Here is a 14,081-nt window from a genome sequence, read left to right as displayed (position 1 = left end):
ATACAATGTAAAATAACTCATTGGAATCATTACTGGGAATGTATTACCTATTTTAGAATAAATTTGATTGTTTGCAGCATTACTACTAATGATAGTGCCTTACCAACGAAGTCCAGGAGTCCTGATAGTAAATAAAACCTTTCTAATGTAAGTCAGATATTTTATAAGTACCCACAGAGCTTGATGATACCTGTGTGTATCCAAGCTATTATCAACATGTATACTTTCATTCTATTACATAATTACGATCTATTAAAATATTAGATGAAAGGTCCTGGTTATAAGTATATACAGAATAAATGTGAGTTTATTACTGGAATATATACTCTGTTCTAAGATTGTCTAAGGCTGGCCATACCCTGAACAAATTTTGGATGATTCCTAATGAACTGGCCGAAATTTGATCATTGGGTGGCCCTGTCACCAACACATTCTTCCATTGAAAGAAGCCAGGTGGAAAACTGTTAGCCATACAGCCCCTGTATTCAATCACATCTTTTGACAGTAACCTGCACATGTCAGAATACAATAACCACAGCAGGAGATTTGTCCATCTGCACTGTTTAGTGTGTATGGAGTAACCTGTCAGATTTCTTACATTCAGCCCAGAGGCTGAATGAAAGAAACTATTAGTCTACAACCAGCTAAAGATGTATGAACTGTGGGCATGATGTACAGTATAATAAAGTGGCGTGCTGGCACATTCTGTTCAGCTACAACTAGAGAGCTAAACAAATTGCCTACTTCTGTATGGAAAAGAAACCTACATTTCATCATTTCAGATCTTAGGTGAGCAATACTGATGAGTGTATAGAGTTATTTAATACATATATTGAGTATATATATATATATATATATATATATATATATATACACACACACACAGTTCTTTTTTATTGCACATGCCTTCATTCATAGTTTCCTCCACATATACTGTGTGAACTGTGTGTGTATATATATATATATATATATATATATATATATATATATATATATATACACACACAGTTCTTTTTTATTGCACATGCCTTCATTCATAGTTTCCTCCACATATACATGTAGACCAAGCTGTCCAGGAAAGTGATAGGGGCTAGGACCAACAATATCACGTGTCTTTACAATAATCACCTATTCATCATACAGTTAAAATTTTCTTAAAAACAAACAATGTATAAAACTGCTAATGCACCTTCTCAAGCACACCTGCAACCTCACAGTTTGCTCCAACCCATGTCATTTTTGTCGGTCAGCTTGGTCTGCAGGTAGACATGGAGAAAATAATTAAAAAAGAAAAAAGTACATGAAATATAAAAAATACTGAATCCTATCATTGCAAGTATTAATCACATTCAGTCATCTATAATTTTTTTTTGTGATAGTGGTCCTTTAAATCAGATCTGCTCCCGCCCCCCCCCCCCCCACACACACACACACGTCTTCCCTTAGGCTAGTGTAACTTACCTGTCCACAGCTATAGCAGACATTGAGTAGATGCTGGCAAAGATGGCTGTAATAGGAAAGAAGTTGTGGAATCTACAGTAAGCCTCCCCAAAGTACCATTCATTGTGCAGGGCATATATGAAATTCACCAGGGTATTGAAAGCTGCCATAGAAGCATCCGAGAAGGCCAGGCTGACCAGAAAGTAGTTGGTTACTGTCCTCATTCTTTTGTGAGCCAGTATGATCCACATTACTATGATATTGCCAAATACAGCAACTGCCACCATAGATCCATAAGCCAGAGACCAAAGTGCTATGCGCCAGGGCGGTTGCACAAACCTGTGAGTAACTGGGGCAGTCACATTAGTCTGGGTGATGTTCTTTGGCCATAGCAATCCTTCCCCAAGAGGAGCAAACATGCCCACCCCTTCTTCACCTGTCACATTTGCTGGAGTGGAAGTCATCTCTGTGTCCCCAGAAGCTTTCAGTGCAGCCAGACGACTGTTAGCTGTACAATACTCTCCAAGTTTCAGTAGAGGAATGCAAAGTGCATGCAATAAAGAACTACAATCTGAACTCAAGTTGAAAACATGATTGCCTCTATACCAAATTCAAACACTACAGTGAATGTGAAGGGGGATATAAATAGAATGTGATAGGAAAGATGAACTTCAAGCTAAGTTCCTTCCTTCCAGCAGTGTGCAAGTCAAGGCAGAGACAGCTGGTGTGAGTCTTTTATAGAACGAGTTCCTCCAATGTCTAGGAAAATGCCTGTGACATCATTCTGGAAGGGGGGGATTACAGAGAGCCCACTGAGTGCATCCTACACTCCCCCCAGCTTGCAAACAGGTAGGCTTTGTGCTGCATGCAGTGATACAGAGAAGCTTGCAATCCAAGCACACTTTGCTAGCCCTTTCTCTATGCATGTGTCACGCTATCTGCGGTCTGCTATGATGCTTATTCACAACTTGTTCAGTTATCTCTCTGAATAGCGCAGTGCTGAAGGGATGTGAGGTCCATGGTGCTGAAATCCTCATTCAGAAGACGGAGCACTATATGGCTACAACTCCGTTCACACGCTTGTCTAGGAGCTCTCCGCCCCTGTCATTCTGCTGTGGAACAGACACTGCCCCCATTCAACACAATGATGAGAATAAATGAGTAAAAGCGTCTAGAGATATTGGGCTTTATTTACTAAAGGCAAATAGACTGTTCACTTTGCCAGAGATTTTTCGGTAAAGCTTAGTGAACGTGGTGAAACTTTACTTTGCAAAAAATACCCAATCAAATGCAAGGAATATAACAAAAAAATGGCATTTGCTTGCACATGATTGGATGATGGAAGTCAACAAGAGCTTCACTTTGTTCACTAAGCTCTGGGGAAAATTCCCTTGCAAATTGCAATTTCCCTTGCAAAGTGAGCCACCTATTTGCTTTTAGTAAAAAAAAAAAACCCATAGATGCTTATTTACTAAAGAAGTTAAGAATCTTCACTCAATAAATTGTGTGAATTGTCCCTATCATGATCCAATCATGTGATAAGCAAACAGATACAGACACATTTGCTTTTCACATGATTCGATGATTGAAATGAATGTTCACACAATGTATTGAGTGATATCCTCATACTGTTTTAGTAAATCAGCCCAATGGAGTCCTTTAAATGGATGGTGGTAGCTTCTACATCCATCTCCATCTGTGCCTAATTCACCTGGGACATGGGATTGTCAAAGCCAGTACATTAGAAATCCCTAATATCCACTACAGAATTAAGCTACCAACAGGAATGCATGCATTTTAAAGGGGCAGTCCACCCAAAACTGATATTTCAGTTTCAGCAGATGCTAGAGAATTAAACCAATTGACATCATTTTAGGATTTTTATATCAGTTTAGCATTTAGGGGAATGATATCTTCACCTGTGTCTGTGAGTCTGAACACATACTGTGGCCATTATGAGAAGGCACATAGGAACTGTAGCTTTTCATTGTATCACACTGAGATAAATTGGTAGGAACATTTCAAAGATATGATATTTCCTTTATCAGCAAATATGTACATATAGATTCAGCAATCTATGGAGTATACTCCACTCAGCTGTATGTTTTTACATTTTTGCATTTAATCTATCACAAGATATATATATATATATATATATATATATATATATATATATATATATATATATCACATTATATACAGTATATAAATCCAACTTGTGTTGAATATCACTACTTTCAAACTGATCAGTTTTTTTTCTGTTTTTGTGCTTAGAAAATACAGAAGAACAACAAATGACCATTAAGGGCTCGTTCACGCTTGACTTTATTTCTAACTCTTGCAAACGCCCCTATAGCTTTTGACAGGCGTTAGACAGGCGTTTGGTAAGCATTTTTAACATTCCTCAAATGCTCCCCAAATGCTCCATGTGCGGTTTTTGGGCAGTTGATAGGCGTTTGCCAAGCGTTAAAACCGCACCACAAACGCCTATAAGGAAGTTAAATACTATTAACGCTCTGCAATTGCCTCACAACCGCACTGCAAACGCCTGCCAGAATGGCATCATAGACTTGAATGGGAGGCTTCAACTCCTCCTGACTCGACACGAGGCATCAGTTTTGTCACAACGCTAATGCTTCCCAGTGAACAGCACTGTGTGCTGCCATGTGTAGAATTTTCATTAAAAATGCTTCCCAAATGCCTGTCTGATGCCTGCTGACAAAGCTAGTGTGAACTGTGCCTAAATCTGATAGAACTGTTCACACTGGTTAGCTGTGGGTCCATTTAATTTCCCTAAGTCCTGGTTGCTGCATTTTTGAAGCATGTTTGGTGCGGTAAAAAAGCACCAAAAAAACACACTTCCCCATTGAAATGTATCAAAATGCATTAAAAATTAACCTATGGTTCTCCCTTTTCCACAGGTGCAAAATGCCCCGTAAGCACAGCAAAAGTGCAGTAAAAATGTGGCAAATACATACATGCAGTTTTACAACATGTTTCCAGCGGAGCAGTGTGAAAGTGCTTTAGACAGATTGAGGTGTCTGTTTATAAACCAGCGGTAATAGATCGCTGCTCAGTTCTCCAGAATTCTCGGAGAACACAGTTCTCCTGTGAATGCCCTTTATGAAGCGGTGTAGATCAGTTCTCCGAACGAAGGGAGAACGATCTACAAATGCTGGAAAACGGTCTCCAAACGCTGGAAAACGGCTGATTTTACTATAATCTCGCGAGATTACAGTAAAAGATCAGTTTACTAAGCAGAGGTAAATTATTGCTGCTTAGTTTGCAGTTCCTCCGATTTCTCCAGCTCTGAGCTGGAGAATCTGGAGGGAGAACACAGATCTCCAGTGAAGGGCTGAACATGTTCTCCGCTGATCTGAGCGTCATAAACTGTGAATGAACAGAGAATAGCTGCGATCCTCTGAATCGCAGCTATTCTCTGTGTCATAAACGGACACCTGAGTGGAAAAATAACAAACAGCTGGGTGGAGTATGCTCCATAGATTGATGAATCCGTGAGCTGTGTTCTTGGAGGTCAGGACACATGGGTCTCTGCAATCAGACAAGGCAATTTACAGAACTGTACGAGTGTGAGGTTCATCTGACCTGGCATGGCCAATAGTGAGGAGTCCTTTTTGACAGTTCAGAGATCTTTTAGAAGAATCACTATATCATACTAGGTGGAGGGAAAAAGAAATATGGGTGTAAAGGGGAATGGTAAACAAGGACATAAGGATGAAGTGATAGATGGGGAATAGGACCAAGGACACTGAATTCAATTAAGAGTGGAGACAATAAACAAAGGGGGCAACGTGTGTGTGGAAGGAGGCATGGGATGTAGCCCCAAAAAGGAAGTGAAAAAAAAGTCAGGGAAACAGAGCCAGTAAATTGAATTAAGGGTGGCGCAAACAAAGAGAATAGCCTGTACACAGAAGGGAGGAATAAAAATGGAAAGCTGAAAAGGGTGTAGGGAAGGGAGCGAATGAACAAACAGATTAAAAGATGTTAAAATAAAAGAAGAGAAGATAATAGAGAAAGAATTTAAAGACATAATATGGTTACATGACATATACTGAAATATGGGTGTATGAACAGTGTCTATGAAGCCATATGTCAGATAGCATCTCCAATTGCATTCTTCATTGAGCCCCTTTAGGGAAAGGTGTTTGTAGGTGAAAAATCTATTATATGTCTCTTTGAATAGGTCTTTTAAAGATATATTAAAGATATATAAGCACATGAAAGGAAAAAGTTTCAACAACACCACATCCCTTGAATATTCAAAATAAGATAGGATATCTGGTAGAAGCGGGGTTTTTAGGGTAGTTTGTGTGAAACATTCTATGGTTTTAATATGGATTTGTAATAAATATTACTGAACTACCAGATATCCTATATTATTTTCAAAAGGTTTTGTTTATGATTGTGAGATTTTGAGAGTGCTGAATTTTGTGTATTACTTGTCACCACTACATACAAGGTGGTGGTATTTTAATACACAGTAATCTCTGTGTCATTAATTGTCCTTAAAGTGTTATTAACCCACAACAGTAAAATCAGTCTGTATATGCAGTAAAACATGCTTGCTATACTCACTGTGGAACCTAAGGGGTTAATCCTTGTGTAAAAAGGATGTTTGATCCTCTCTTCTCTGATCCTCCCCTTCTTCAAGTGTCTCCTAAATATCTCCTGATAGAACAGAGGCTCAGGGCAGGCTGCACATGCTCAGTTTAGTGTGTATGGCTAGAGAGGTTTTTTTTTTCTTGGGAAAGTGCATGTGATCAGCACAGGACCAATCAATGCTCTCCAGACAGAGGTTGGGGGTCCTGCATCCTCCTACAGGCTGTAACCAGTGCTCTGTTGGACACTGTTAGAAGTCACAAGACTGCTCTAACTGCTGACAAGAAAAGGTATTTAGCAGTTTATATTTACTAAAATAATTGCACTTCCATGTTCTGTGTACTGTGGGAGACCAGATATAGTGAATGCAGGGTCCTGGGTTTAGTAACACTTATATTTTTCTCGTAATATGTTTGTACTCACCAGGAGATAAGTGAAGAAAATGCCTTATTGTGCTCTTGTGTTTGCTCAATCAGATCTTTATCTCATGGCATATGTAGCCTTTTCCCTACAGGCATTTCAGTAATTAAATTACATCCTAAAGAGTGCTACATATAAAAACCTTTAACTAGTTTGCATCTGCAATCTATATATAGACAATCCCTCATATGATGCCCCATGCAGGGGGAACATTGTATTCTGGAATGAGCCCCTACTGTCACTAGCAGCTACCAGGGCATGCTAGTGACCAGGAACAACTTTCTGGTAACAGATATAATAATTGTATTCTTGGATGTGCATTATTTTTGTGTGCGATATCTATTATCAGGTGGAATGATTGTGATGAACTGCTAGAACTGGATCTAATACATTTTTCTTTGGACTATGAGGAGATCCTATTCTCTCCGCTGGACTTTATATTTATTTTAAAGAACATGTAAATCCAACATTTCATATTCCTGATATGTGCATGTTGTACCATGTACTTGTATGAAGAAGTATCCTGTTCTCTTTGTATTGCTTCCTTTGTGTGAAATCCCTGGTGTTCCTGCCATTCCCTCTGCTTTCCTATTAAAAACTGACTGCACTAGGCATGGCAGCACAGTATGATCAATATTCTGGTTGTGCTGGGAATTCAGCCTGCTCTCCTCCAATGGTCAGACTTGTACTGACACCCCCCCCCCTCCCCTTTGCACAGCCATTCAAGATCAGTGTGCTGCTGTTAATCCTCCCCTAGCTCTTATGCAGCTGAGAACAGAGGGTATGCGATCATTTATAAAAAGGAGGAAAAAAGTATTTTTTAAAATATATTTAGTAAGAAATGAATAAAAGTAGTTCATGTTTTTTTTTAATTATTGGAATATATGTGTAGTCTTTGACAGTAGCAACAAAATCCACAATCCTTCTCCTTTGGTTTGTTTCTCTGTCTTTTAGATTATCTTGGATGAAGGTACCATTAGATTTGGCTGCAGTCATTTCTATGCATTTTACAAAAACCCGAGAGATGACCTAATCCTTTCCCACTCTAGTCAAAACTAGACTAAAATGAAAAACACTTTTTGGCTGTAGATACACATTAATAAAATGTGCCTGAAGAAAATGTTTCTCATTACATTACATGTGAAATGCACCAAAAAGCACTGCGTGCAAGAGTTTGGAGGAACACAGTCAGAGCAATAGTAGATATGAACTGAACCATAGAACAAAATAGTCCAGTTCTCACATGCTGTTATCATGCTGTGCACCACTGAGCTAAGCTGCTCAGGTGTGAAGAAGGCTTAGCTCATTTTGTCTCATGTATGGGACAGATTCCTTTCCACAGGATTTATGCTGGAATTCATTCAGTAAAGAAAAAAGTCACATAGGCAAGTGATTGATTTCCCTTTCCAGTTATAGAACTAGAAAATGAAAGAACTAGAAACTGATACTTATGTTACTTAAAGAGATAGCCTATGGAATTTTATATATGATCACAATGCATTCATTTGTCAAAATGAGATACTAGCAACAATAATAAATTGTTAAATCTGCAGAAGACATGAGGCCAAAAGAAAGGTTCAGGGTTTTTTAATTTTAAAATAATAAACATGTTATACTTACCTGCTCTGTGCAATGGTTTTGCACAGAGCAGCCTCGATCCTCCTCTTCAAGTCCCGCGCAAGCATGCCACACCCCTCCCCCCTGTCAAGTGCCTTCATAGCAAGCCACTTGCTATGGGGGCACTGGTGCGTGCTCACTTTGGGGCAGGCTCTGTGTGTCCATTGACACACAGAGCTGCCTCAGCCCTGCTCTCCTCTGTCTCCTCACTGGCTATAATTGACAGCAGCAGGAGCCAATAGCTCCCACTGCTGCCTCCCTGTCCAATGAGGAGAGAGAGAGCCTAGAAAGCTGCTGCTGTTGTGCACATCGCTGGAACGAGCTTGGGCTCAGGTAAGTGTGTGTGGGAGGGGGTTAGGGAGGAAAGCAGGTCACAGAAGATTTTTTACCTTAAGGGATAAGTTCACCTTTCGTAACATGTTACATTCATATTCAGGGTGTAACATATTACGATCAGACCAGCCCACACTCCTCCCAATCCCCAGCTAGCGGGGGATCTTCTCCTCCCCTGCTAGCTGGCAAATTTTTAAAAAATGCAGCTGTGCGGGGCTTTGCCCCCCTGGCCACATCACTCATTCACAGTCCTCTGTGAATGAGAGACTACAAGACCCAACAGCCTTAGCAGCTGTCAGTTTGTAGTCCTCAGTGAACTACCATGGCACTGTAGAGCGTGGTGGTAGTTCATTCATTCTTTATGTCAGTATATCTGTTTTGGGAAGAGCCAGAGCACATGACTTCAGCACGTATCAGAACGTGGAGGCCATCTTATAGGTTTGAAACATACCATTGGGATATATGGTGACATGCTGTTTTAACTTTTTCTTTGATGTACGTTTAATACTACGTTTTAAGGCAATAAATCCTTTTGAATATACTACACTATGAGGATTTTCTTGCTTTTTGAATGATATTGTTCTCTTTGAGGATAATTCATTTTTACAGGTCCATCTTTAGCCATATTCTCGGATTATCAGTTGGCAGTCAATGTCTTGATTATGGGGACCTTTTGAAAATGATCCAGCAAGGCGTTTCCTCCTGTCATGTACCTGATAGAAGTCTGAATTGACGAGGTAAGCCTCTCTTGTATCTCCAACCCAGGCCCCACTGAAGGTGAAACAGATGGTGCCAAGGGTCAGGAGGAACACGAGTGCCTGTAGATATCGATTGTGGAACTTGCGGCTGGTGATGTAACCTCGGTAAATCAGACAGTGCATCCAGTCAGGAACAGAGGAGATCCCAGAACGGCCAGCTGAAGTTAAGGAAGCACTCCACCGGAACTGCAAGATCTGGGTACGTGACATGCCGGAACGTCTGATAAGCGTGAGGCCGGAACACACCGAGACAACTGGAGCTGATGTAAAGACAGCCAGGACAGGCACTCGGCAGGACTGTAGAGCCAAAACTGGAGCCGGAACCGTGGTCAGAGTAATAGCCAGGGTCAGCAATGAGCAGGCGATGAGGTACTGAAACATCAGACAGGGACAAAGTCAGGAGGAAGCCAGGATCAGAAACCGATGAACAGAAGCATAAACAGAATTCAAGAGCAGGTCAATGGCAAGCTGTGTCAGTATCTGATACACACAGTATACAGCAAGAAACAGGAAGTTAGCTGAAGACCAGTCAGCACTGACAGAGAGTGAGAGCCTCCTTTAAATAGTCTGTCTTGCGCCAGAAACAGTGGGCACGCTCTCACGTGTGTGCACCCGTGTGCGCACATTTTTGCACGCATGCGCGAGCCTATGTTCATTTCTATTAGCCAGGTGTCGTACAGGAATTTCCTTACACCTCCATTCAACACCTGGGGCTCAGTTTGTCCCTTTGGGGCCAAAAAGTGTTCGGGTTCACAATCTACATTTGGAATCTGTACTGCGCTTTTTGACCCATACTTAATTGAGGGGTCAATACGGTCTGGTGAGAGGCAGCATTTTTTGGGGTGTTGGTGATGGTGGAGTCTCCCAATCTATTGGAACTTTTTATTTTGGAATTTATATGACATCAACAAAATTTTATTACAGAGGCATTTATTTTATTTATACCGGACACCATTGGATGTTTGTTTTATACATTCTTCTTTATTTTATTGTGATTATCCGAAGCGCCGCACCTTTGTGTTTTATATCTCTTTGCTTGTACATCCTGTACAGACAAACAGAAATACAGACAGACCTGCATGGCACCAGCAATCTGTTGATCGCTGGTGCAATGCTTTACAGGCTCATGCAGACAAAAATAATAAATGCACTAAAAGGTGAACTTATCCTTTAATATATAGAATGCATTAATGTAAAAAACCAACACACACACACACACATTTAAGTTGAACTTGATGGACCTGTTTCTTTTATATGTATTAATCATTGATGGTCAGGTACTGCTGGTGTGACTGCTGCAGCAAGGCCAACATCAAGTCCCATCTTGTGGGCAAATCACATATAAGGCAGTAGGCAGGAAGCTTTTGTTTCCACTGCATTCAGGCTCAAACTGGCTGCACATTCTTCTGGTCCACCGCAGGACATCCTGGGTGCCAAGGCACCTAACCAGGTACTTTTGCATCACCAGGTTCAGAATGAGTGCCAAGCAAGGTACATGTATGAACTTACACTGCCAAAAGGCAGGCAGCAGGTTAATGTCATCATCACTTACAACTCTGTCTGGCATAAGATGGCCTGCACCTGAACTGCTGACAGAATTTCAGGCTGTGTTTCTCCTGTTCCCAAGATATGCCAGCTGGAAAACAGCATGGCAGAATTTGTCTGGGCCATTGCACAGGTCCTGGGATTCTTGAGAGTAACTGGTAGTTCTGAGGAGTCAATGGATGAGGCCATTGAGGATGAGGTAATGTATGTGGATTCACTGCTCCAGAAAAATACCCCATCCTGCATTCTTCGCTGCCTCCAGCAAATTTATGTTGTGGGCCATAAATGAAATGTAACATTCCTGTGCTTACTTTTGTGACCACATATCTATGGTTATGTGGACCCTGCCACTGACAGCCTAGTCCAGCAACACAAAGAGTTTACCTTTCACATGCTGCTATAAGGTTCATATGGCCTTCTGGAAAAAAAAATTATTGCTGGGTAACTGTCCCTATTCTGTTTGGCTCCATGTTGTTTTCTCATCTTGATGTGCCATAAGGTAAGCCTCTCAAACCTATTATCAGACTTACTTCCCTATCACTAGAGCTGAAAATTGTATAATGGAAGCAAACAGAGAATCTTGGGAGTGAGGAGAGAGGTAGAAAGTGAGGAACGAAAAGAAGACTGTGGGTCTTTTGGTACAGACCAGTATCATTGAGGCGATAGTCCCACTTAGCTTTATGGCCCAGATTCATGTGTCTCCTCAGGTATATAGTACCCAAATAACTGGTAGTTTTACCAGGACTTATACTCTGCAATCAGAGGCTGAAATATTCAATGCCAATGTCAGCAGCAGATGGTAAAGAAAGACCAAGGCTGCTGAACTATGTGGAGTGGCCCTGAGTATAGCAGCAGCCTGTAACTGGAAGTAAGCTGCAGCTTCAGGATCATTACTGCCATCACTGCAAGTTAATGATGGTATGCTGAACTAATTCAGCTAACTTCTTCATGCCAGTCTGTGGGGCTATGGTAAGATTAGCTGTAGAGGAGAAGAAAGAAGATGAAGCATTTTTAGCTGAGGCACTGCTCAAATACCTCCTCCACTAGCTCTGGCTGTATAACACATTTACTTCCATAAAGAAAAATCAGTCTTGTCCTGCCTCTAAAAAGTAGAGCCCAACCTCAGCTTTGTTCTGCAGATAGTTCCACATGCTGAGCTTTTGCTTCTCCCGGACATTATGAATACAGGGGATTGCCTAATGTTATTATTAGCTATGAGAATAAAGGGAATAGGGATGTGAAACCCAGGTGCACTAAAAATGCGGTCATTATTGCTAAGAATGTGCTACAGGGGGGTGTGGCCTGTATATAAAAAAAGTAAGGAACTTCAACAGTGAGCTCCGGCCCAAACCTGGTCTAAATAGGCAGCTTACCTCACTCATCAACCCTAACAGAAATCTTTGAGAGGAGAGACTCAGGGGATCACTACCCATCCCTAAGGCAGTTTTCCAGTGACTTGCCTGCACAGCGTTCCTCAGTGCCACCTGCAAGAGTGGCACCAGCCCCAATTTCTACAGAACTTGGAAGTGAAGGGGTGGCTGCTCCTCCCACACAAAAGCCAGCTGGGTGATCTCCAGGATTAAAGAAAGAGCCTCCTCACTGGCACATATGGAGAGAGCACAAAGCCCTGGGCCTCTGAAGCTGAACAGCAGCCTCAGACAGGCTTCACTACTGCCACATATGGAACAAATGCCCCCTGGAGAGAAAGCAGCTGCACCCTCTCTGGGTGCTGATCTACCTCCAAAGTTATAAAAAAATCCTGTAGTAAGACCTAAGTTTACAGGGGCCCCCACCCTCACAGATACACCTTCCTAACAGAAGATGCAGACCAAGATAGTCTCTGATGCATTTGACACACCATGAGCCTTGATCTGCCTTTAATCCTTCTGAACTGTCTCTAATGAAACCAATGATACCCCTTTCTGTTTTTTTTTAAATCTCACTACATATTGGATTTCTTTGAGAGCCCCATGCTCAATACTACCTGCATCACATTACACCATGGAGCCACATTTCCGTGGGACCTAATCACCTCCAAATTTTTCCTTTGAAGCCATTCCTACCTCTGCAGGATTTGCCTTTCTTATTTTCTTCTTCAGTACCCCAGTACAACTGAATGCATGTTTCCAGAAGAAGACCCAAACCAACTCTATATACAATATTTGTTCTGGTTGCAGGATACATAAAACAGATACATTCTCTGTTTACCATTTTTCATTGGATTGACCAATCGAGGTCTTTTTAGTTCTTACTTTATGGTCTCAGGACTCCTGTTCCACTGGATGCAGAAATATCGCCTGAACCTGTCACCCTCACAAGGACTGCTGGACCACTCAGATTTTCCAATGATGTATTGATCTCTAAGGAACTCTTAGATATCTGTGAAGTATATGACAATGCAAAATACAAACACTTCCCTCAATATCTTTATAGAAGAACAAGAGACAATCTTTAGTGCTTACTCAGGCTGCTCAATCATGCTCTGGGGAGTCAGCTGAGAGATTCCCCATAATCTACTTAGGGAGATATTGCATCCTGCACTTATGTGGAAAAAGAGCAATGAAGCCACTCACACTGACAAAGGTATACATTTTTGCTAGTTATTGTGTGGTGCACCACCTGACCTGGTAACATATTTTGCCTGCCATTGTATTACAAGTTGAGACAAAGTTTCTGCAGTACAGACCATACTTTGTCCTGTATGTCATTACAAGCTGACTCTATCATATTTACCAGGCTACAGACGGTGGTGTATTCAGATTTCATGCTGCCCTAGGCAACACAAAGACCCTGACATTGACCAACAACACCCCAGCCCCCCTCCCATCCCACCTGAGAGAGAGCCTTCCACTACCACCACCCCCCATACACTGGCAACCCCATCCCAGCAAGAGATAAGACACTCACCTTCACAGCTTTGGACATCCCCGGAACAAGAGTCAGGCTCTGCATACACCAAGCAGGCCGCAGCTTCTTTCAGATCCCACCTGGTCCCCATGCTGCATGTGTTTCTTCTTCCATTCCTTTTTTTGGGGGGGAAGCGCTGCCCCCCTGAAAAATGCTGCTGCCCCCCTGAAAGATGCTGCTGTCCCCCTGAAAAATGCCACCCTAGGCAAATGCCTTGTAAAATATACGCCTTTGGGTACAGAGCCATACCTAACTGCCATAATGTATGTTATTACAATGTGGTTTTCATGTATTTACTCTCCTTTACTCTTAATCTATGATACTGAAGCCTTTTTCATAGAACCTTTGTTTCAGAATGGGCCCTTGATCTCTATAATCACCGGTACAATTTCTCCAGAGCTGATGAAATTCATCAACGGGATACTGTTTTTCCACCTCAGA

The 14,081-nt window shown here is 41.5% G+C and overlaps 1 protein-coding gene across 1 annotated transcript in view; it reads right to left on the bottom strand.

The window, feature by feature from the left end:
• TACR3 (tachykinin receptor 3) overlaps positions 1–2,473 on the bottom strand; it is a 267,740-nt gene extending 265,267 nt beyond the window's left edge. The window contains exon 1 of the mRNA XM_089680526.1: positions 1,462–2,473. Within this exon, the coding sequence (XP_089536652.1) occupies positions 1,462–1,904 (443 nt within the window). The 5' untranslated portion in view covers positions 1,905–2,473. The remainder of the gene's footprint in view (positions 1–1,461) is intronic.
• Positions 2,474–14,081: the final 11,608 nt, after the last annotated feature.

The sequence above is a fragment of the Staurois parvus genome, unplaced genomic scaffold (genome assembly GCF_062004578.1).
Source record: "Staurois parvus isolate SC_StPar_1 unplaced genomic scaffold, SC_StPar_1.0 ptg000244l, whole genome shotgun sequence".
NCBI classification, from domain to species: Eukaryota; Metazoa; Chordata; class Amphibia; order Anura; family Ranidae; genus Staurois; species Staurois parvus.
Note: the sequence above shows the minus strand (reverse complement) of the source record. Positions and strands in the feature narration are given on the sequence as shown.